Here is a 26,316-nt window from a genome sequence, read left to right as displayed (position 1 = left end):
ACATTATCCCTTAGTTTTCAGTAGTTCTTGTGCCTTAAAAGCTTTTTTTGGCAAACACAATTTGACTGTGTGGTAAGGTGTAAAAACCTTATTCTAATTATAAAGGTTTAATCATAATTCAGAATGAATGATAAATATGAATGGTAGATGTTTGTATTCTGAATTTTGCTGTCAGTGCTGATATAAACTAAATCTATTCACCCGTTTCAGTATATTATGCCTGTATTAAATGGTACAATATCTGAGTAATAAAATAGAAGTTAAGGATACTGATTCATATGAATGTTCTAAAATTAGTTCTGATTCTTACAATGTGAACAGTCCATATACAAGTAAAAATGTCTAGGACAAAATACTACTCTTTTTCTAAAAGTTGTAAGGAAAGTGTATTATAGTGAGCCTAGATAAAATATATATCCGCTTCATGCTGCTTGTGTTATGCTGAAAAGCATGTTAGGAAAACAGATGTAATTAACCTTCATTTGGAAAGATTTCATACAGACACAAATCTGAGTTTAAAAAAAAACTTGCACAGAAAACCATTTAATTTTCTATTTTCTTTTTGGTCATGGTTGGAAGTATATGTACCCATGCAAGTGTTTTCTTTTTGACTGTCTCTAATCCTGCAGTGAAGTCATCATGCTGTGCTGATATCATTGGTTTCTTGCTGTGAAAATGCAGTGGCATCACATATGTAGTGCTGGGACTTTGGAGCAGAATCAAGGAGAAGGAATCAAGGACTGCTACTTTAAAACCATCCTTTATAATTAACAAAAGTGTCAATGAACTTTGTGAATATTGCAAGGAACTTGGATGATTTAAGTGAAACATGTTTTAAATATGTTCTTAAAAGTTTGTATTTAAAGTAGTCCTGGATATAAGGCTATGATCTACTTTACTTTGCCTCTTGAGACCACTATGGCAAACTGGATACCTTTGAACTATAACAAATCTCTCTGAAGCATAAAAATTCTTTGGCACCTAATCATATTTTTAAAAGGCTCTACCATCTTTCCCACAGAATTTATTAAAGTTGGGGTTCAGAAGTAGATATGCTTATTTTTAGATAGAAAATTTAAGTAAATGTATATACGGCTATTGACTGGTTTAACTCTCCAGTAAATGGAATCAAAAGCAAGTTTATTGTAATTTCAAAATAAATAGGTATTTTATGAATTACTACATGTACAGGAGTGTGGGGAAAATGTTTTTGTTTTTAATTTTGGAGCTGTGATAAAGCTGGCTTCCTCACTAGTCTGGGGAATTATCAGTTACAACATATTAGTGTTTAGCTCTTGGTTCTGGGCTCCATTTATTCTTCAAATAACTACAGACTCACAAAAGGAAAACACATATATCAAGCTGGAGCTTCCTGCCCAGCCACAACTCCCTAGGGCCTGTCTTCCTCCCTTAGGGACCACTGCAGGAGACTCTTCCTCCCTGCAGCTTCCCTCTGCAGTCCCCCCTTGTCCAAGCCACTTGCTGGTTCTTATAATCACATACTGATAATTGACCAGTGCTGAGTGGCCCCAGGACTCTGGCCTGTAAAGTGGAAAACCACCCCTGTTATAGGGTCCAAATCCTGATGTGTGCTTAACATCTACAGTTCTCATTGACATCAAGGAGAGTTGCAGATGCTTAGCAAGGCTGAGATTTGGCTTCTAGAGTACGTGTATGTACGTATGCAGAACATATGATGCTGTGTTGTAACATAACTGTTCTCTCGGTATGAGTTAGGGTGTGATGGCGGCATTTTTCTCAAGGGACAGTGCCCCAAGTGAATGTTACAGGCCAATTTAAATAAGAGCCATAATACTAACCCCACGGCATCATGTATCTTCCACATGTTTAACAGAACTACTATTTTAGAAGTGTTTAGGGAATATTTAACATATATGGACTATTTTTGTATCACTCCACCTATAAACAGGTTCCCTTAGTCTGTTTCACAGTTGCAGGGCAAAAGGGGGAGAGTGGGAATATAACTAATATATCTTAAAACCTCTACAAATGACCTAAGATTGGATATCCTATGAAAAAAAATTTAAATCTGTCGCTGGTCCAGGTCTGAATATTGCCTGTCCTGAGGCTTGGCCAATGTAATTCTGAGGTTAAAATTGTGCATTTAGGGAGAAAGAATGGGGATTATTGGTTGCTAAGTGAGTAATGGGAAAAAATAGTGGCTGTTTAAACCTGCTCAAGGGTTTGGAGTGTTGGAATAAGTCTCAGAGAGGTGATTTAGTGGTCAGAATGGAAGTAAGGCAGTGAAAAGTCCCTGATAAATGAAATTTTTTAGATGTGCTTTCAGTTTATTACATAGCTTTCCTCTCTAAATATGTGGTATATGCAATTTAATGTCAATTTATTACTTACGTATTATGGGCCTGATACTGAAGTCCTTATGTGAGAGATTTCCTACAGAAGACAATGGGAGTTTGCCAAAATAAGAATTGTCAAGATTCGGCCATAAATATGATAAAGTGTTGATAGTCTGTTCATTTGATCAATAAGAATAAAAATAAATGTATATTCTTTTATTGTAACATTGCATAAAACAATGAAGAATTTTATACATTCACAATTTAGTCTATACATTAAAAATCCACTATCTACAGTACTGTGGTAAACATAAATTGGAATTATACTAAGTTATGTATAGTTATTAATGTAGTTTATAATTTTTCTATAAGTAGAAACTTTCTTTTCTCTAAATACTTTTATGTGTGGGATTTTACATCGGAATAGTTTTTTTTTTTTTTTTTTTTTTTTTTTTTTTAAAAGATCCATGCTAAATCTTACTAGCTTTTGATGAGAATATTATCTAAAATAGGTGTATGCATACAATTGTAACAGACCAAACATACCTTATGGCTGTTGTTAGTTTTTTCTATCACGATTGCGTATGTTGATTATTTGATTTTTTTTCCCCCCATGCTGTTTGAGTTAATGTTAGGGATAACTGAAATGCGATGAAGCCCAGAGTTTAATAGAGTAATATGGTCAACCATCATATAACACTGAAGCTATATGCCAACCAACTTCTGTTCCTTTAAAAATCTTGTGTAATTTACACTATATTCGGATAGCATACATTAAGCCACTTATCCATTTTGCCTTACTCATTACTATTATTAAAATTAGAAATCTACTGTAAGGTATCTTACACATAAGAATTAAATTTAAATCTAGTTCTATCATATTCCTTAAACCATGTATTCTGATCTATAGCTTTAGTTAAGATCACTGCTCCAGTGCCCTGAGGGCTAGCTATGATTTTTCTAGTTTTAGTTATAAATTCCATAGTGGACAATTATTTCTGTGGGAAAAAATACAGGAGATATGCCTGCATCCTTAACAATTTAGTCTTGGTTATTCATCCACATTTGTGGATCACTTACTAGAATCATAATCTGGTGGGGGTTGCATAGCCTCTTTTCATTGACAAATGTATATACTATAGTGAAGTAGCACATAAAAATAGGAAAAATATAGTAGTGCTGCACAACTGAAAAGAGTATTGCAAAATAAAATGTTTATAAAACTCAGATATTATCTGTACAGCAACCTATTATGAAAATATACTAGCCATCCAAACCCTCTATTTGCTCATGATATTGGTAATAAAGTGAAGAAAAATAAAATTTTATTCTCCGTTCAAAATAATTATTCACCCCAGATGGCTGGGAAATTATAGAAGGCCTTTCTGTAGATAGCTTAAAAAATATATTACTATATACCGTTAAATAGTTCAAATGAAACAGCTATTGACTCTCAGAACCACTTGATGTAGTTACTGATTCACAGTGTTCAATGATATATTGTATGGCCAAATTCTGATCTAAGCCACACTGGTGTAATAAAGTTGATATCAATAGAGTTACATCAGTACTTTAGTCACTCCACTTTATTATCCATTATTGGGTTTCATTAGGGTAACTTAGTTCAAAATCTAGCCCATAGTTTATAAAGACATAAATGCCAAGTTGCTAAGTGTCTTGCAATATAGCTCTGCTGCGTGCTCTGTAGATTAGTTTGCATAACCTACTTGAAAAGCATATAGTCAAATAGATGGTACAGCATAAGTTAAGTGACAGTCATCTGATTCTTTTCCTTCTTTGATCTAATCTGTCTTTTAGTTAAGTAGGTCAGCCATTTTGACACTTATCTGTTTTGCTTATTCTGCCACTTTATAGAGTGCACCTATCATAAAACTTTAGAACATTAGCAGAGAGACAATCTCCTTAAGACATACAGGATGCAAACCATGAAGTGCTTTATAGGTTAAAAATAAGCAGCTTGAATTGAATGAGTTGGAAGTCAGTTCACTCGGTGCACAGATGCGCTGGTAATATGCTGCATAAGAGAAGGACTGCTGAATAAGTGGACAGCCACATTCTGCATTATGACTGAAGTTTCCAAGTGATCTTTATGGACAGCTTCCTAGGCAAATGCAGATGGGGAAAAGGCCCTCTTGGCTGCTACTGCTATATGAGCATAAAAAAAAAAAGTAAGCACCTCTAGTTGGCAAATGTTAGCAGTAAAAGGATAGTATGCTCCTTCAGGTGTGTCTAGCATCATTTCTGTCCTATCTCTACTGAGCTGCAGCCTGCCAGCTGTCATTCAAGTCTCATTCTTGTATTGATACTGAGGGCAAAACTACACTACAGTGTTATATTGGCACAGCTGCACCAATGCAGCTGTGCCACTGTAGCGCATCTGGTGAAGACACCTATGCCAACAGGAAAGTGCTTTCTCATTGGCATAATTACTCCACCTCTGAGAGAAGTGTACACTATGTCGTCAGGAGAACATCTCCTACCAACACAGCACCAGCATGGACAGCGCAAAACTTGCATCGCTCGGTGGTGGGGACAGGGCTTTTTCACACCCCGAGTGACGTCGTGTAGACCTGCCCTGGGAGAGCTGCTCAACATCTGTAACATCTGGGTTCAGTAAAGCTGCAACATAGAGTTCAATGTCATTGTCATGATGATAGCACTGCAAGCCAAAGAATCTCTCTTTCCCCACTAATGGCCTCCTGTGTGAATTGAACAGAAAGGGTGACAGAACCCTGCAGTTCACCACACAGGAAAATCCCCAGGCAGATAGTTGTCCAACAGAGAAAAAGAGCCACTCTGGTGCGGTTCTGTCTTTCTTTGCCAGAGTTTGTAGCAAGGTCAACTATGCAGTACATACAATATTACACTAAAATGCATTTATGTAACGATCTTTACAAACAGGTCATGGAGCACTTCATAATGCAACACACAATTATCATTATTTAAGAACAGTAACAAGCAGCAACAAAGTATTTCTTCAAATCAAATTCATATGAATCAGGCCTTTTCTACAGAGGGCTTTGTTAATTAAATTATACCAGTGTAGTTAAAATCATCTAGTATGGACACAGTTATACTAGAGTAAAAGGGCATATACCAATATATCTTTTTCTGGTTCCCCTGACCAGCATACAATAGATTAATAAAAGCATAGTTTTACTGTCATAACTATCTGCCCTAAAAGTTTTACCAGCATAGCTATATTAGTTTAAAAAAAATTGCACCCCTAGTGGACATAGCTAGGCTAGTAAAACTGAAGTATAGACCAGACTTTAGTGGCAGAAGCGTGTCATGAGACTCCAGAGATCTGGGTTCCAGTTCTTAGTCTGATGTTGACTCATTGTGTGACTTGGAGCAAGTGAACCCCTCTGTGCTTCAGCATCCACAGCTTATAGATTGCAAGGCCAGAAGGGACCATCTAGTCTGGCCACCCAAACAAACCAGGCCATAGAGCTTCCCCACAATAATTCCTAGAGCGGATTTCTGAGTCTGTTTTTGTATCTTGATTTTAAAATTCTCAGTGATAGAGAATCCACCATGAGCTTTGGTAAACTGGGCCCATGGTTAAGGACTCTCAACATTAGACTGAAGAGTCCATTATTTAATATTTACTTCCCATGTAGATAGTAATCAAATCACCCCTTAACCTTCTCTTTGTTAAAATTGCCATCTATTTATTAAGCTGTGTGAATTGGGTTGATTCTATCCTAGCCCCCACATAGGGTTGCTGGGAGGTGTAGTGAATCTATCTATCTCAAATGGAAGGTGTTTATGTAAGTGCAAAATAATAATTATTTAGGGCTTCATCATGCCATGTCTTGTGCCGGCGGTGGTGCAGAGCCTCATTGCTTTGGGGAGCTCTGTGGGCATTCTGGCTTTCCCATAGCTTCCTGGTGTCTGTAACACACAAACTGCTACCTCTCATTTTAAGGGGGATGGGGAAAACAACTCTCTGGGCCTCCTGGATTGTGTCTGGCAGATTGAAAGGGGGAGAGTGCCATGGATCTGCCTATTCCATGCCCCTCCTTAGTCCTTTGGGAGCACTGTGCTTCCCCAAGTTGGCCCTTGCATGGACTCTAGACAGAGGATGGTTCTTCTCAGTCCCTTTATTTTCAGGCTCATGAAATGGACAGCAATGACTTACCCCTTAGTTTTAAATGTCTAGATGGGCTGTGCGTTTTTATAGCTATAGGAAATTAAGTTTGACAAAAAGCATAATTGCAGAAACTTCAAGTTCCCTTGGTCTCAAGGGAAAAATAAATATCAAGCCACTTTTTGGTTTTGTGAGAAGCTGATATGTAGACCTATAACTACAAAAGACTGCATAGGTACTTTGAGCTATAGCTATTAAAGGTCTAATCCTGCTTCCATTGAAGTTAACGAGAGTTTTGTCATTATACGATATGCATATAAAAATCACATCTTAATACAAACTTTTATAGGCAGATAATAGTGAAGCTGGTAGCAATGTGTTAGCACAGTAGCTGCCTGTAAGAGTATGAGCTGCTGTAGTTTGAAAATAATAAGATTCAGAATGTCATGAAATAGTGAAGGAATTAAAACAATTAAGCCTTGGAAAACCAAGACATTTGCCTGCTATACCAGACCCTTCTGGCGAAACATTCTCGGCTTGGCAATACTTTGCCAGTGATATAACCTCGTTCTAGTCTAGTGACATATCCGAGCTACCTATTCACCAATAAGTACAATGTCAGTCTAACACCAGAGCCACATTCAGCCCTGGGTTACTCTAACTGGGTCTGTGGGAGAGGCTGCATAGGGTTCTCCTGTTTTGGTTCCCTCCCCTCCCCTTCACTTCTGCAGAGGGAGCACATAACAGATTTTTCCCCTCTCCTCTCCTTGGCCATCCCAAATTTCCCAGCACAAAACCCGATACTTGGGCTGTGCATTTGACTTAAAGTAGCTAAAGCCAACTAATATTTATTTGGGTCCAATTTCATAATATGGTGAGATGGTTTACAAGACACTAAGTTATACATCTTTTTATTTTATTTTACACCAACTTGGCATGATGTTTCAATGGGAGACTCAAATCTGGAAAGACAGATCACTGAATGAGAATTCTCTGATCACTGAGAAAATTCATTTATTCCTATATCCTTCCCACAAAGTGTGCTGCCCTACCTACATCCTTCGGACTGAACCTAGCAATATCTTACTGATTAAAAAATAAGAGGCATGAACTTCATCTCTGTAAAAAAAAAAAAAAGTGAAGTGGATCAGACCCAAAGAAACCATCACCATTCTATGTGAATAAACATGATTTAAACAAAAGCAGTGCTTGATAGTGCAACAATAACCTGTAAGTGTATGATAAATGCTGCTATTTCCAATTAAACTAAAGTGAGAGAACCTAAATCAGCTCCAATTAGCAAGTCTATGTATGTCTGACAATGCAGCTTTTAAATTGCTTGGGTGTTTTCTAAAACCTGACATGAAATAAATCAACTTGAGCTAGACAAGTTTGCAATTCTGTATAAACAATGTTCTCAAGGAACTTTGATACAGAGCATAAATTAAACATTGGATGGAAGTTAGACATATCGTTGGCTGTTAAGGAAGGAGTTACTAAGACTTGTTCGAAAATGGATGGTAATGTTCTAGGTTCCAATGATAGATTCATTATTCCATGAAGTTTTGTAGCCTGAGCAGTCAAACGTACCTTTAGTAGCCAAGTAGGAAGTGGATGTAATGCATATGTTGGTGTTAAACCCTGTATTCCATCATAGATCTCTGACACTCACATCTGAGTAAAGATAGTTGGTTAAAGGAGAAGATTAAAAATGCCATGAGTGGAGTATGCAGAGGAGTCAGTCAGTTCACAATCAGCTCTGAGGGCTTGTTCTTAAAATGATTATAAACGTCCACTGAACAAACTAAGAGGTTATTAATTGATCTCCCTACATTTACAAACATGTCTGTTAGAGGACTTCAGGATGATTCCTTCCTCTGATAGCAACATGGAAGAATTAGACTGCCTTTGCTTTAAGGAGAACTTTGTGATAGTCCACCAGACACCATTTGCACTCCTTGAGAAGTGCATGCGTTCTCATTGAGTATTCTGTAGCTTCCAAGAATTGTCCACCTTTAATACTCTTGGTTCAGAGCCTAGGAGAATAAAAAGTCAACATAGCTACACTGATTTATAACAATTGAAAATCTGGCCCATATTCTAGAAAGGTGCCATCTTGTGTAAAATAACATGCAGCTGCCATGGAGGAGGAAGATGAGTGTTATCTATTCCTAATCTATCTGCACTTAGGCTAAATTCTGATGTGGTTGTAGTTGGGAGAGGAAACAAGGCTGCTATGCATTTTCTGCCCCAGGACTGCTGCCAGCCCGAATTCTATTAGCCAGGCCTGGGCACCATGCAGTACAGTGTATACTGCTAGCTAGTGTGTCCATGACTGCAGCACAAGCAGTAGCTGGTTGGACAGTAGATTGGGCATATCCCCTAACTAGAAAACCAAGCCCTAAGGTGCATGGAGTGCACTGTGTTCTCTGCAGTGCCCTGCTGCTTGCACAGAAGGATGAGATTCCATATACTCCTTTCTTCCTCTCTCCTTGCGCTCCGTCATGGGGCAGGTGGTAACGGTTCATATGCACTGTATGTGTACCACATTTCTTACCTCCTTTTTGTGCCAATGGATTTTTTTGGTTTCAGAAAGATTTAGAGATTGAAATGAAATGGTCTCAAACTGTTAATTTAAAAACTAATGCATTTAGAGGCTAGTAACACACTGTATGTTTATGATATTAGAAAATATAGGAATGGGCGCCCCAGAAACAAACAAGTCAAAAACCCAGAGATGTTCTATCCTTTCCATTCTATCTATCCCCCATCTCTGTTAGTAGCTAATGCTGAAACCTTCAGATGAAGGCAAGAGGGGAAAAAGAAAGGTGCACCCAACTGTGTACAATACAATTTGTACCTTAGAGAAAATGTCTTCCTAACCCCAGCTGATGATCATCTTCTGCCCTGAAGTCTGAGGGTTGATTGTCCTAGTAGCTAATTTTACCCTAACTGCATGCACTATTATTGTTCATATAGGGGTTTTACTCCTTTTTTTGAGTATTATATTGTGGCAATGTGTTTCAGAGGTGAGTGACACCTGTATACAAAGAGTATTTCCTTATATCAGTTTAAAATGTATTGACTCCTATTCTTGTATGATGGAATAGGAGCTTCTATATACCATTGAATATTTTATACTTCTATCATATTTCCTCTTGCTCTTCTCCCGTTAGCCCTACACTAGTACATCAAATGTTGGCCCCACATTGTAGCCTCCCTTTTTTTTAACCTAATCTAATTCTTCTCTGTGTATATTTGAGACAGGCTGACTTTAACATAAGACAATATGTTGGATAAGACTGTCCCATCAATTTTCATGGTGATGATGTGACATTTTCCATATTACTCTTTATCTCTTAGTACAGCCAGCAGAAAATCAGACAGCTTAAAATCTTAGGGTTGTGGGTACATCCTGTCCTCTGCTGCACTAGGGTAGGCAGGAGTGAAGGATGGAAGATGATACAGAAAGACTCTTTCGCTGAGCAGAGTCAGAGAGGATACTTCATAGGACACAGGAGAATCAGGTACAGCACTACCTGCACACTATGCTCTAAAGATCTGAGAGCTAGGAGGATTGTCTAGCCTTCCAACCAGCCAAGTGTGCATGCTACAGTCAGAAAAGCTGTGAAGTACTTCCCCAGCCCATGATCCTAATTTGCCTGGTAGAATCCTGCCCTGGCCTACAGAAAGAACTAAACAGCATTTCTGTTCGCCCTCACTGAACTAGCTAGAGGAGGGTTTGGTTCTTAATCATTTTTTTGATTGCTGCTGCACATTAAACAGATGACTTAATTAAACTGTGCAGCTTATTCAGAGGGAATGCAGACAGAACCAAAAATTAACATTTCATCTCATTTTCAAGAATCAATTCAGGGCTAACCTAGTATGATATAAATATTGCTTATTCTTTTATCTACAAAATATGACTCCAAGACTACAAAGTGTTACTAATGTGGGTAGTCCTATCGGCTTCAATGACCTTACTCAGGTAAGCCCAGCTAGAGTAATAACATGTTTTAAAGTCCTGTAGCAATTTCCAATTCACCAATTGGAAAAGGATGAAAATTCTCCCCGAATCTTCTTTGATGGCCCTTCTGGAAGTAGTTCTTCTTCATCTGAACCAAAAAAAAAAGTATCTATATTTTTCTTCTGCAATTTTATGTATCTCACAAAACTGGCAATCAGTGTCCCAAAGGTACATGAATGGATTTCAGTTTGCCACCTATAAGTTAGTGGCTATAAACTAAAATGATAACGATTTCTTTAAAAATAAAATAGAATCCTTGGCTAAATACAATGCTACTGCCTATTGGCCTGATTCTTCAAACACATACACCTGGGTAACTTTATTCACATGAATATTCCACTAACTTCAGCTGAACATATTTATACCCACTTGTAAGTGTTTTGGGGGAAAGAAGCCCAATATTTGTAAAATCAAAGACTGGGTGGAGGCAGCAAGAGTTCTGTGTAATTCTTCTTTTAGACACATTTCAATGATAAAGTTGGTGGGGGGGAAGATTACCATCAGACTACACAAAAGATGCAACAGCCAAAAGTGCTCACTATCAATGCAATGTATCCAATTTGCCAACTTTACATTAATTGTCTGTTAATTGCCATTGCAGTGTTACTTGTTAGACAGTTAAAACAATTCTAACAGTGTACACCAAATTGAGCCCTGGAGTAAGCAGTTACAGCCCACATTGATATCAGTGAATTTTACCCATTTACACCAGGTATGTTTAGTCCAGTGTCTTCTGAAGCTTTTGATCCAAGGAAAGAATACCTTCCCTTAAAAACTCCAGCTCTGTTTGAAAGTAAACCACATTTTGTTGGGGCAAATTCTGGATGGCCCTTACAGGGCTGTACAGTGGTATTGGAGCAGGATAAAGGGTTTCACCCTTATTCTTTGTGTGATTTAATTGTGGGCGAAGCAGAATTGTGTCCCTGCTGTCCAGGGAGCTCCACAACTTTTCCATTCCTATGTCCGTGTGGACCCTTGATACCTCACAATGGATGGAGAGGAGACAATGCCAGGGCTTTGACACTACCATGCACTGACCCAGTGAAGCTGAGTAAGCTGCATCTTCCAGAGGATTATGGCAATGGGTGCACTGCCTCTGCAAACATATAATGCTCTTGAAACTCCTGTCTCTCAAGGAGGAACACCTGCCATTGCTCCCTGGGGAGCAGTGTAATGCCGCATTGCCCTGTATTAAGGTTTGTGGCTAAATGGCACAGACTAGCCCTTTGCCTTTATGAAAGCATAGGCAACAACTGTGCAAATGAGACTTGCTTAACATTTCTTACTTGAACTTATTGATTAAAGAGTTCTATAACCAAGCCAATCTAATCAAAGCGAAGAGGCTATTTGCAGTGGTATAACTCCATTCTTCTCCAATGGAGGTTTTCCTGATCGGGTAACTAAACAATTTGATGAGTACAGTGAATTCAGTCGCTTAAAGTGAACACTGAGCCCCTTAAAGATTTTAATAACACATAGGGGTGACTAGTTAACTTAAAAAACCTAAAATAAAATTCTATAATACAAGCATTTTGTTGTTTGTAATTGCATTTAGGTCCTGATCCAGCTCCCAAGGAAGCTAATTGAAAGATTCCATTGACTTCAATAGGAGTTGAATAAGGCATTTTAAAAGCCAAAATATTGAGACATTAAACAGAGGTTGATAGATATTGATAGAATGATACAAATTGTAATGCACGACATATCTATGTTTCTCAATGACTAGTTCATGGACTGGTGCCAGTCCCTGAGATCTCCCTAAGTTCAGGAAGGCAACAAGCCTGTCTCTGATATCAAAAAGGCTGAGAAACTCTGAAATCTGTTTTGAATGGGCATTTATTCTAAAATTAAAAGTTTGAAATAGTTTCTTTTAATTAACTTGCAGTTCAACATTCTGATCTATATTCTACAGTTTGTAGAATATTTATATCGGCACATTGGTCCCTCTAAGTGTCTTACTGTATCTCTGAAAATGAAAACTAATCAAACTAACTGAAATTATACCAATGGAATGCTATGGATGAAGCATTTAAAGTATTGCAATATTCTTTCTTTTCCAATGAGAAATATAGCAGTGAAGATACCATTTAATAATCTTGAACCTACCATTTAATAATTCATTAAAGATCTATAGATCCACACAGCAAGAATGCTGTTTAATATGGCATTGCTGGCCCTACTATTAAATATATTAAGTTTGATTGTATTTTAAAATCGACATGGTCTAGGTGATTTCTCTTATTGCCAAATGTCACATGGATTTAAAAAATGTTTAGTGTTACCATGTAATGGATTAAATGATAAATTCTGTTTTGAAAGCCATAGTAACACTATTCCCTCCTTTTTAGACACTGCCAGGAGCCATGGGGAACAGAGGAGGATTTTACAGCACATTCAGGCCTCCTTCAGGATTTGGTTTCTGATGAACACACATGCTTTTTCCTGTCAAATGATACCAAAATATTGATAGTTTACATGTTGAGCACATTCTGCCTGTCTACAGTCCTAGCTGATAAAATGTACACTCACTAATGATTCTGTTGGAGATACAAATATTTTTCTGGATCCGAAATTGCATTTTTTGTGGGGAAAGGTTAATATAAATTGCTCTCCATGGTTTCTGCCCTTTTAAAGAGCCTGATCTCATCTTACATATATAAGATTTACAAAGGAATGTTTACAAAGAAATTGGGAAATAGTACAAAAAAGAGAGAGAGTTCTCAGAGCAAAAAGGAACAAGACTTAACCCAGGTCGGACAGACAAAGAATCCAAAGTTTTCAAATACTTTGAAAAGCACCGTTAAAAAGATTGCAAAGTGTCCATCTGCTCGCAACTTGTCAACTGAAGAAGAGGAAGGTAATAAAGAATTTTCACTTTCTCCAACATTCAGTTACAGAGTTGCTATTGCCAGTGGACTACAAAAGAGTATTTTTGTAACAAAAAATAATAATGAGGAATTATTTCAAGATATCTCTTCAAATGATAGTTCATATTCTGAGTCATTAAGTGAAGTAAAGGGTAGTAACAGGAAAAAGGAGTATTTATCGCATACAATGCCTGTGAGACGCAACAGAAAGAGTTTGAGCAGTCTTGCTCCATCAGATGGGAGCTCTGATGGTGAACGTACTTTGCATACCCTAAAGCTAGGAGCTTTACGAAAACTAAGGAAATGGAAAAAGAGCCAAGAGTGTGTCTCATCGGACTCAGAGCTGAGCACATGGAAGAAAACATGGGGACTAAGAAGCAAGTCGTTAGACAGAACTGGTCATCACCAGAAATCCAACGCCCTGGAACCAGGCTTTAGTTCAACAGGGTGTATTAGTCAAACGCATGATGTTATGGAAATGATTTTTAAAGAACTTCAGGGAATCAGTCAAATTGAAACAGAACTTTCTGAATTAAGAGGACACGTAAATGCTCTGAAACAATCCATTGATGAAATCTCTAGTAGCGTGGAAGTTGTACAAAGTGAAATTGAACAGTTGCGAACTGGATTTGTACAGTCACGAAGGGAAACTCGAGACATACATGACTACATTAAACAAATAGGCTACCCAGGAAACAAAGCAAGTCTTAGGTTTTTAAACGTGCCTGAAGACAGGTTTGAAAGTATTGAAAATGTGGTTTACAGAATTTTAATAGAAAGAATGGGGTTCTCAGAGGCACAAAACATGATTAAAATTGATCTGGCCCATAGATTAGGGCAACAAAGAGACTGTCCCAATGCAAAGCCTAGACCTATACTTGTATACTTTGAAACAGCACAACAGAGAGATTTAATTTTAAAAAAATCTTATAAACTTAAAGGAACTGGCATTGGAATTTCTACAGATATCCTTTCCCATGACATGAGAGAGAGAAAAGAGAGAGGACTTCCTTCCTCTCAGACATATGAAAGTATGGATATGAAACCAGAGCCAAAAACTAAAAAACATGACTGGGTATCACCTGATGACAGTGATAAAGAGCTGGAATCTGATATAAATAGGAATAGTTATGTAAAGATATCAAAATCAGCATTTCAGATAAAAGCAAGCACTGCAAAGGGAAATGTGAAGTCTCCAAATACCAGAATCCAAAGTAGGACTATTGATGGCAGCACCTTTCCAAATAAACCAAATTATGGTGAACAGTTGCAAGAATTTGACAATGTAGATAAGCAATCAAAGACCTACTATTCAGATATGTCACCTGTATGGCATTCACAGAATGATTTTACAACTCCCAAACTTAGCCGTTCGGAGTCAGATTTTTCAAAATTATGTCAGTCTTACTCTGAGGATTTTTCTGAGAATCAGTATTTTAGTAGAACTAATGGCAGCTCACTATTGTCTTCCTCAGATCGAGAACTTTGGCAGAGAAGGCAAGATGAAATGTGTAACTGGTATGGTAGCTCACAAGATCAGACTTTTAACCAAGATATGCAGCCTTATCCAGAGCAAAATGAAGCTGAAAACACTGAAACTGTTGACAGTGGTGTAAGCAATGGCATAATGTGTGTATCTGGAGATAGAAGCCATTATAGTGATTCTCAGCTCTCCTTACATGATGATCTTTCACCATGGAAAGACTGGAATCAGTTGGATCAAAGCACAGACCTGGGCCTAGATTCATCCACACAAGAAGCTTTTGCTTATGATATGAGCACCCCTTCAGACCAACAGATAGATTTTGGAAAGTGCCAAAGTTCTGACCTCCAGGATGACACTGAAAGCTATGACTTTACCCTTGATGGTAATTCTCCATCATGTCCCGGCCTCGACAGTGAAACACAAAGTCAGTGGATCAGCCAATATGATGATTATCAGGAAACAAATTCTAATTCCCTTTATCAAAATCAAAACAGATTGCCCATGATGTATCGAAGTCAAAGTGAACTACCAAGTGATGAATCAGAGGAAGCACCTCCTAAATCATGGCATAGTCGACTAAGTATAGACCTTTCTGACAAGACATTCAGCTTTCCTAAATTTGGATCTACACTTCAGCGTGCTAAATCAGCCCTGGAAGTGGTTTGGAACAAAAGCACACAAAGTTTAAGTGGATATGATGATAGTGGGTCATCTTTTATGGGGAGATTTAGGACTTTATCCCAGTCTACTGCTAATGAATCAAGCACAACCCTCGATTCTGATGTTTATACAGAGCCTTGTTATTACAAAGCAGAGGATGAGGAAGATTTAAGTGAGCCAGGTGGTGACAATGAAACAGATTACGTAGAAGTAATGGAACAAGTTCTTGCTAAACTAGAAAATAGAACTAACACAAATGAAACTGATCAACAGGTTCAGGAGTATGAACTTGAACAGTTTTCATATGAAACTCCATATGCAACACTACAAGAAGATGAATATGACAAGCAGTTTAACAACCTGATCATCGAAGATGGGTTGGAACCTACAGAAGATATAGCTGCTGAAACAGAAATCAGGGAAGATGAAAATCAAAACATCCCAGTGATGCCTATTGAAATTACGAAGAAAAAGAGAATACACCCATCATTTAAAGAAGCTGCTTTAAAAGCCTACAAGAAGCAAATGAGTGAGTTGGAAGAGAAGATCCTTGCTGGAGGTACTGATTAAATATTGTCTAGTAAACAAACTTTGCTGTCATAATTAAAGATTACCCTTATTTTCTACATAGGGCCCAATCCTTCTCCCATTGAATTCAATGACAGAATGCCTATTGACTTCAGGACGAACAGTTATTAGACTCTCTTTAATAAAATTCATATTTTTCAGTCTTGAAGTGAAATCCTGATCCTACTGAAGTCAATGAGAGTTCTGCAGTTGACTTCATTGAAGCCAGAATTTCACTGTTAGACTGTATTCTGGAAGAATCAGTTGAATACTTTTTTGTTAGCTTTAATATGCCACATAGATGATTTTAAAACAATTTAAATTTTGTATTGTAAATGAATAGTGGATGAAAAATCAGCATTGTTTCATTGGGTTACACTCTAAATTAAGTTGACTATATAATCTGTTTTTAATTAATACATTTTCACACAACTTTACAAGTAGAATAACTAGGAATAACCCAAAGTGTTCTAATATGACAGTATTTTTCCAGGTGGCTTTTATATAGATGATTGGTTTTATGCTCCTCTTGATGAACATGTAGGTTAGATTTCTGAGCAACGTAACTTTCTGTGCTACCTTAATTAGTATATAAATCATTGGTCTGTCCTTAGTTAGATGAATACAAGCCCATTGAAGTTAGTCCTGAGATAATAAATAAAAAGGGGAAAAGGTATGTATGATAGCTTCAGTGTAAATGAAAAATATGGGGCTTGTATCATGCTTAAGTCAAAGAGATTGCACAAACAGACACTACTTGATCTACTAAATTTTATTTTCCTTATTAATGGTTCCATACTTAGATATCCTTTCAATGGTTATATGATTTAATTACTGTAGTAATCCACAGAAGACAGTCCATTCTTAATATTCTGTATTTTGAGTCTATTCATGTACTAGAGCATTTGCAATTAATTAGGACCACATAATTACCACGACTAGCAGATGGTAATTGTCACCTTAACTGAATCTTTGCTCAGTTTTTAATAGTTTCTATGAAAAAATATAATCTGATATTTTCACTTGAAAGATGAAGAATTGTGCCTTCAGCTAAAGAAATTTATTTTGTAGTAATTAGTGCTTCAGAAGCTTTGAATGTTATGAAGTTTTTTGTACTTAGAAAATTATTTTTATAATAAATGCGCAGTCAAATTGAAAGTATGTTGCACAGACGAATAAGGACCATTCAACTAAACTTCATGTTGGATTTAAATGATAACATTTATCATAGGTTGGCATTTTGCAGACATTTCTTCAATACTATGCTAGAAACCGGATACTGTGTTTATGGAAAATGGGTCAGCAGCTTGACATACATCTTCATTTCTCTCTAGGCTTGTTACTAGTAACCAAAACTTAAAGACAGTAAAAATAGTTAGTCATGATGCTTAGAAAATATTATAGAATAGGGACAGGAAAAAGGTTAGAAAAGCAATTGTTAAGGAAGTTACATATAGAGAATATAATAGAGTGAAACCAATATTAAAGACCACTTCTAGCAGACACAGTTCAGGTCTTAGAATATATTCACCAACAAATGAGAAGTTAGATGTGTGTTTTTATCTCCTATGATCAGCTTTCTGGGATGCAGAAAAAGTGATCCCTCTCTCACTCCTGCAAGTGAAAGGATGTCCACTGAAGGCATTTAAATAGAATAAATCTACTGAAGGCTTCCTTTTAAACAAAAATTTGGTATTTCTATTGTAAATTCTTGAACCATTTCTGACGGTATGTTAAAATCTGAGATGGAATTCTTGTTTTGTGCACCTGGCTATTCGCCAAGGGACCAGTGTATGGGGATGAGGGCACTGAATCCTATTTCCTGGATAGAGGACTGTAGGGCACAGAGCACTCACATAGTTATGGCATATGAGGCCATAGGCAGTAGTTTTGGCCAGGTCTATTCCATGCACCAGGAGGAAAGTGCATGGGAACCAGAAGATCTGTGTAGTTGGCAGACCAGCTGGTGACATTGACTCTACTCCCCTGGCCTGTCCATGACCCCTGTGAGCACAGAGATTGGCTCTGCATCATGATATATGTTACTTCACTGTTTTGCCTGCTGTTCAGTAACATCTGAATGGTTCCACTGTTTTGTCCTTTCCTCACCCACAAAGGGAGGACATGGATTGCACCCATAATTAGTCATTGTTAGTAGTTAGGATGTAGGAGTTCTCAATTCCTGCCCTTTATTGCACCGGGGCATATTTACTAACAAAACATAACTGCCCATAGTGCTTGGTTTTAATGGTTGATGTAATGTTTTACGTTAAATGGGCAGTTTCACTTGGATCTAAGTGCTTACAATATACCCTGGATTTAGGTGTTTCTAGAATACCCAGTAGTGTTGCAGGAGCCCTGATTTTAAAATTGTAATATATACATAACACTTGGGACTTTTTTATTTGCAAACTTACTTTAAAATTTCCTTCACTGTGTTTTCCATTTGCTGAGTAACATACTGTACTGTTTCAGCCAAATCTTTTTTGCATTATATTTCAGTGAGCAGGAAGATGGTGGTACAGTAAAGATTCCATTCCCAGATAAGGGAAAGACATTATTAGAGTACTTTGTATCTATATCTGAAGAAGGATGTCTTTTTAATACCATTTTCCCAAAGAAAGAAAACATTAAACTCCAATTTGTGTTTAAATTTCATGGAAGTTTTGAAGTAATTTAAAATAAGTATAGGAAACAAAGAACCATATTAAGCTTTATAGCTCTTTGCCAGTCTGCCAGTTTTTAACCCCTTTTGTTTTTTACAGGCTGACTCTTGCCTGGCCAAAGATCATTAAAATTCAATTAACTAATTAAGCAGGATAGTTTTGGGTATTATATTTATATTTGCAGTAACCAGTTCTATTTTTTAAAGAAATGTGACTAATTTAGGGCTGTATTACTTCTGTGAATAGCTTGTTGATCATTTTCCCCGGTAACTGTGATTTATATCAACTTGTGATTTCTTATTTATGGATAAGAGTTTTGGTCTCAGTTCAGCTGTTTGAAAGAATCCTTGCTATAAAGCACACCATTTAAAGATTCCGACAATCTCTTCTTAATGGCCAAACTGATTGATGAATGGCATGCTGGTCAGCCAGAGATACTACTAGATAATATAATAGTATCATTACTCCAAATTGTGCCCACAGCAAAGCTCAGATAAATAGATACATTCTGTTATTTTCACTTCAGTAACTCATGAGTTAAAGGTCACCAGGGACCTTTGGATATAAATAAGAATTCCTAGTGTTCCCATTTGATGGTTTAATTCTCTCTTTATAGCAAGGGAGATAACATACACAGTGGGCTCACGGCAGATGTATTTATTTCCACAAGTTCCTGTTAACCTGCTGAAGTGAGCATAATCAGATGTATGTATGAGAGGGAAAGTGAATTAACACACAGATAATCATGAGATTAAAAGTTTTATAAGCACTTCTTAGGGTGTTTTGTACCACAAACTACAGCATTGTGGTTTGTGAAACCATCCAAACTCTAGATGTGTGTGTGTGTGTGTGCTGTATAAGAATAGATGGATTCCAAGAGCAATAGCAGGAAAATACACTTCAATAGGACAGCTGTTCTCAAACTATGGGTCGTGACCCCAAAGTGGGTCGTGACCCCATTGTAATGGGGTCGCCAGGACTGGCATTAGACTTGCTGGGGCCCAGGGCCAAAGCCAAAGCTCAAGCTCCACTGCCTGGGGCCAAAGGCTTCAGCCTCGGGTGATGGGTCTCGGGTTTTGGCTTTGGTCTACATGCCTAGGGCAGTGGGGCTTGGTTGGGCTCTGGCTTCGATCCCCCCTCCTGGAGTCACGTAGTCATTTCTTTTTTATCAGAAGGAGGTCGTGCAATGAAGTTTGAGAACCCCTGCAAAATACTCTAGTATCAGAGATGCCTCAGTGCAGTAACTGTAAGGAAATAAGAATGCTTTTTAATAGTAAGTGGCTGTGGATTGTGCCCTTTTTGTCTTATGCTAATCTGAGAAATGGTTAGCATAATAAGCCATTATTTCCTTGCCTGAGATGTCAGCTCTCCCAGGGATGCTGGAAGCTAGCTTCTGTCCATACTAGACTAACAAACCATGGTGAGAAAAGTTTCATTTGTCTTTTTTAATGACTCAGCCATCCACATGATCAAAAATTCAACTGGCATCCATTTGGGAATTTCATGTCCAGAAATATAGAGACTCAGGGATGGTATTGCCACCTTTACGTATGCAAGAATGTTGCTGCTAAAAAATAAAACACAGCACTTCTGTTTAAGTTAACTCTACCTAGCCCTTGGCTGGTGTCATAAAATTATCACACAGCTATGCTCAAGGAATCCCAAGTTTTCTGGCTGACATTTCTGTGGCTTTAAAATGATATACGTTTTGATCTGCTTTAGATGGGTTTTGAGTGAAATTCACACCTGGGCAGAGGGCCAGCACAAGTACTATGCACCACTTAAGGTCTGTTTTGAAGGCTTAAGGGAAACTAAAGCTGTGCATAGATCTTGAGCTGGCCCCTGACACTAGGGTGATGTAATGACATTTGTTTTTAAAAAAATCCTCTTAGAGATGCCTTTTCTGCACAAAGCCTAATGACAATTTTCATCTCTCCAATCAGGAAGACTCTAAGTAAAAAAATCCACTGTTAATAACTGAATAGGTTGTATGCTGTCTTCATGTTATTCTGAAAGAATAGCCTGGACAGAGGAAAGACTTTAGAAAATAGATGTTAATAATGATACTGAGCAAGAAAATTTTAGCTGTCATGCCTCAAAATCTGAAAGTAAAATGTTCCCTGGAACAAGGTTTTACTTGTACTGTACCATATACCTAATGGATTTTGGCCTGGAGTGATGGAAGATATGGTGATAGTCTGATATTATCCTTTGGTATCCTGAACAAACCCTATGGAATTAAGATTGTCTACACTTAAGTTTGGTCCTTTAACTATGCTGGCATAGGTAAAGTGGTGCTCATACACGGACCAACTGTGAAAACAGTTAAACTGATATAACTTTTGGGAATCCAAATAAACTACACCAGCATAAAACACCTTTATAATGATGTAATATTGTGTAGACAAATTTATATCAGCAAATAAATCACATCCCCTACCCAACATGATTACACTGGTAAAACTTTTAATGCATAGACCAGCCCTGAAGTCCAACTACAGCACTTGCAATTTGCTGTATTAGGGCTGCTGAAACTGAAGGAGAAGATCAAGCCAAGTGCTTTCTGGTGGAGGAGGTTAACACTTTGTGGCTGATAAACAGTTATGCAAATGTGTGTCCGCCTTGTCACATCTTCTCTTTCTGATAGGTTTCCTTTTAGGGAGCAATCACAATTGGCCTATGTGCTAAAAGTCAGTGAGCATTTCTGGAAACTTCTCTTCCACCATTTCATTTAAAAAAAAGATATCCGCATTAACAGCAGAATGGCCACTTGTAAAATATTCTGAGTCATCTGTGATTTCTGAATTTTAAAAAAATAATCTTAGAATTTTAAATTTAAATTATCTCAGGTACTTGAGGGACACAGAGAGAAACAGCATGATTAAGAGCCACTAATGGATCATTTTGAGAGTCAAATCCTAGAGTTCCTTCCACAAGACGTAACTCTCTGATGGTTGAGTTTTGTGTGAATGTGGGGAGAAACTGTAAATTTTAAACTTTTAGGTTCTCTGTGGGACTAATCCCCAAGTCTAGCTGAACTCAGGGCAGGACCCCAAATGAGAAGTGGTCAAAGGTGGCTTTATGCTATCCTGATATCTCTTGACTCCTTTGATCCTGGGCTCTGGGGCAAGCTGGTGGCCAGTTTGGCTCCCAGAGCAGGTTTGAGCAGCCTCAAGACTCTACTAACTTGTATCTTCCGGCAGTGGTTATCTCAGCACCATGAATGAGCAGAATGAAGCAGTTCTCCAGCAATATTACCACCTCCAACCATGGTTCAATATACCCACAATGTTGGGAATGTATAGAACAGGGGAATCCCTGACTAGCTCGTTCCACCGAACAGGAGGGCAACATCTAGTGCAACGTTGAACATAAATCTAATAATCTGACTATTCAATTGAGTTTATATTTATTTTCATGTTAAATGTAAACATGGTAATATAAAATTAAGTGGAAAAGATTTGTCTCCATTAAATTGTAAGGCAGTATGTCCTGTCTGTTTAGCAAAGTCTATTAACTTTATCTAAGATTTTATTAGTTTGCATTTTTATAACATAAGCATCATTCAACCAAATTCTGTTGAGCCCAGTCTTTACGACAATGATAGTATTCATCTAATTATTGGCATTTAAAATACTTTGAAATGAGGAATAAAGTTTTGTTTTGTTTTGTTTTTAAAAAGAGTAGTCCTGCAAAGTTCAGTGTCCTTTCAGTAGAAACATTTAAAAATATATTTACCAGAGCTGAAAGAACACCTGCACATGAATGTCAGTTTCAAGGACATATTTATAAATTGCACTGTGCTCTTCTGTGGAAATGAGCACAAATTAATATTTTATCACCAAGATAAAAGACAGTTTCTGTTTTTAGTTCCAAAATATTTAAGCATTTTCCTTAGATCCCTGTATTTTAGAAATGAAAAATACTGCATAATTTTAATGTAATGACTTTGGGATAAAAGGGATCCACACTGCTATTTCTTGATGTGAAAATTAAATTATCTGAATTACTAGAAGTATGGAGAGCATGTTTAATCCACCAGGAAAATAAAGACTCAGACATGAAACATTTTAATGACCGGAAAAACATAAATTGGTAAATAACTCATAGTATAGATTGTCCCTCTTGTTTTCTTTCTGTAATCTACTGAAAGAAGCCCAATATTACAAACCTTTGCTAGGCTTGGTAGAATTTTTTGTTTGATTCTCATGCTTCATTCACACTGCCTTTTGAGTGCCATATGTTCTTTGTGCTTAGTTCTGTAGATTGTCTATTGACCAAATTTTCATTGATTTCAATGGGACTTCCACACATAGTGAAGTTAAAGAATTAGGCTCTGTGATAGAAGAACATATCTGCGCCAAACCCTAGGTCCTTACTCAGGCAAAACTTGAATATAGATTATAAACTTTGGCTCTAAAATCTGTAGAGTATTCATTAGATAACTTGGTTGTGCAGAACTCCCGTGAGAACTACAAACACAATGTGGGGGACTAGAACAAGGCCCTACCTTTCTGCATTTCTCCTTGTGTCAGAGACTCCCATGTCTGCCTCCTGGCCAAGCTGCTGCCTGATCCAACAGCTAGCAATGTCTCTCTAGAGGAGCTGGCCCACAAGAGCTGCCCTATGTAGTACTGGAGGCTTCTGAGGTCTGGAGACCCGGTCATATTCTTCGTCCTTGTTCTTTTGTTGTGTGAACAAACAGCTATGGGTCTAACCACTAACCAAGACCAAACAACACTATGCCAGGTTCCAGTGGTGTCACAGAGATCCAGAGACTTTACATTCCCTTGGTGCAGCTATCGATGCTGATGGTGCAATTTCTGGTTCCACTCTGGAAGAAGTTCTCCATCAGCCACATGGCTGGTAGGAGGGAAATGACTGAGGCTTTGTGCTCTCCTGCTGGTAACCACATTTTGGCTCAGGAAGCCTTGCGAGGCCAATCTTCACTCTCCTTGGAGGGAAATGTAGCTGTAACTTAGTGTTAACGTTTCTTTATAACTTAATGATCTTAAACACCATTTCCACTTTTTCCAGTTAAATGTCTAGAATTTTTCCCCTCTCTTTTTTTGTCTTATGCATAGTTTGATTTGCAAAATGGAGAGAGGCAGCTTTCTGAGTGAGAGGGTTTATTTTTTACTATGATCTAACAAATTACAATTTCCTCTTCTGTCTCTGACCTACTGTACAGTATGTAGAGAACGGTCCCCGTATTACACATTCATCTTACAAGAATGGCAGAAGGAACAAGGAGAGGAGACTGTACCAATAAGGTTTGGGCAAAAGTTAAAGCAATTCTTGAGGGGTGGTTTCATGTTCAAACTAAGGCTGGTTCTAAGTCATAAAGCTTGTATCCTGAACTGATCTTTCTACATTTAGGGAGGGGATTCTGATCTAAGATGAAATACTGGCTCCAGTAAAGTCAATTGGCAAAGTTCCCAGTGACTTTCATAGGGACAGGATTTCACCCCTCATGTTCTGGAGCAAGTTTGTCTCTATTCCAAACCATGTAAGAGTTTTGAAAACCAAGACAAAAATATAAAGAGAAAAAGGGAGAATCACAGATTATTAAGGTTGGAAGGGACCTCAGGAGATCATCTAGTCCAACCCCCTGCTCAAAGCAGGACCAATCCCCGCTTACCTAAATGGCCCCCTCAAGGGTTGAGCTCACAACCCTGGATTTAGCAGGCCAATGCTCAAGCCACTGAGCTATCCCTCCCCCCATAAAGTATTAAAGAATTAACTATAAAGTATAAAAATATGAAACCTCTTATTTCCTCTCTTTCCTGGCACCATGCTATAGTGTTTAGAGGACATGACCAGGACCCAGAAACTTCTGAATTATATTCTGCCAGTTACCAGCTGTGTTGCCTCAGCAAATCACTTTGGTCCATATTTTAAAAAGTGACTTCTAAGTGTGGGTGCCATTTTCAAGAGTTGCTGAGAACCTCTAGCTCTCATGAAGTTTAAAGTGAGCTCTGTCTTGGAAAATTAGATATTTAAAGTTGGGCATCCAAAAATTAAGGTATACAGAATCAAAGGCCACTTTTGAAAATGTTGGCCTTACCCGTTCGGTGCCTCCTTTTCCCCTTTCTGTAAAATGAGGATACAGCTACTACAAGGGTATTAGGATTAATTACTTAGCATTTTACAGATAACTGAAATTGTGAAGTGCTGCATATATGCTTACTAGTATTGTGTGGTTTCTTTTCCATCCCCACCTCCTCCTAGAAGCGAATGTGGAAGCAGATGTGTTACCAAAGGGAGTTATATAGAGGCAGTGCCTTCCCTGAAAAGATCTTACTTTCACCTGCGGGCAGGAGACTGCTGCATTTTCCCTTTATAATGTCTCTACAGTTGAAGCCTTACAGTTTGCTAATCTTTCATGTGAGTGAGCCTAAATTCCCTGGAGGTGGGAACAGAAGTATACATTAATTCTACGTAATATATGGTTTAATCCCTCACCCGCTGACTTTGGCAATCATATTGTATCCTATTTCTCCAACCATTACTCACTACTTTTCTTGGCTCATTTAGCACAAGAAGGAGGGAAAGGAATTAATGCCTCTCAAGAGGCCTTTAGGCAGTGTTGATTCTGGAAGTGCTGATTGGGAGCCGTGACAGTCCAGTTGGCTGGCATGACCTTTTATTATTAAAAACAAGCAACCCCCCAAAATGCTAAACACTTGCTTTAAAAACAGTGAAAAAGGATGGAAGGAAAAGCAAGATTTCAGCTGTCTCTTATCTCAGAAATATGCTTTATAGATAACACACCTGTGTGAAAGTCCTTGTACTGCAGTATGAAGAACTGTCATCTCTGTGGGTGTGAGAACTGAGAAATGAAGAATATCTTAAGGTCTTGCATTATATACAGTGATTACATCACTTCCATATAGAGTATTCTGCAGTCAGATTGATTTTATATGCATCCCCTCAGGTAGGCATGCTCTACAGTCCCCTTAAAACACACCTTTTTGCGTGCAGCATTCTGCCAACTCATAGCTCACATTTACTCAACACATCACACAAAAGTTACTTCAGTTATTCCTTATGTGTACTCTAATAACTTCTAATGAGCACAGTTCAACCAAACAATGCACAGTATTGGACTTGGTTTATAGAGGTACTTATGGGAGAAAAGTTGGGGTGAGGGGAAGTATCTGTATTCAGGGATGGCAATTGATTTGCTCCCACCAGTGCCATCTTGCTGGCTGTATCTTTTTTTACACATAATTATTTTTCCTAAATAATGAACTAACAGGAATTAATATGATGGATAATAAAATCTATAAGAGCTTCACACTGTGAATATTCAGTAGTATGTGATATATTTTATTTAGGTGAATATAGACTAAGTAACGTAACTTCCTAATAAACATGCCTGTAAAGTATAGCATGAGCAGGAAATGTAGTATATGAGTAGGCATCATTTCATACTAGAAATCTGAATGGGGAACAGCACAATAGTGAGACTCTTCAGTACTCCCTGACAGAGGAATCATATCATAGAAATCAACCATAGTGTGGTGCAGACAAAAACAATGCACAGTCAGAAGAATACCAAAAAAAGGTTGGTTTGTTTCGTCTGTATTTGGTATACTTACAGCT

The 26,316-nt window shown here is 37.8% G+C and overlaps 1 protein-coding gene across 1 annotated transcript in view; it reads left to right on the top strand.

The window, feature by feature from the left end:
• Positions 1 to 26,316, top strand: part of UNC13C (unc-13 homolog C) — a 421,885-nt gene that overhangs the window by 1,686 nt on the left and 393,883 nt on the right. Inside the window, exon 2 of the mRNA XM_032796690.2 lies at positions 12,811 to 16,034. Within this exon, the coding sequence (XP_032652581.1) occupies positions 13,076 to 16,034 (2,959 nt within the window). The 5' untranslated portion in view covers positions 12,811 to 13,075. The remainder of the gene's footprint in view (positions 1 to 12,810; positions 16,035 to 26,316) is intronic.

Source organism: Chelonoidis abingdonii, chromosome 9, assembly GCF_003597395.2.
Source record: "Chelonoidis abingdonii isolate Lonesome George chromosome 9, CheloAbing_2.0, whole genome shotgun sequence".
Lineage (NCBI taxonomy): Eukaryota > Metazoa > Chordata > Testudines > Testudinidae > Chelonoidis > Chelonoidis abingdonii.
The sequence above is the reverse complement of the archived record's forward strand: the minus strand, read 5'-3'. Positions and strand labels throughout refer to the sequence as shown.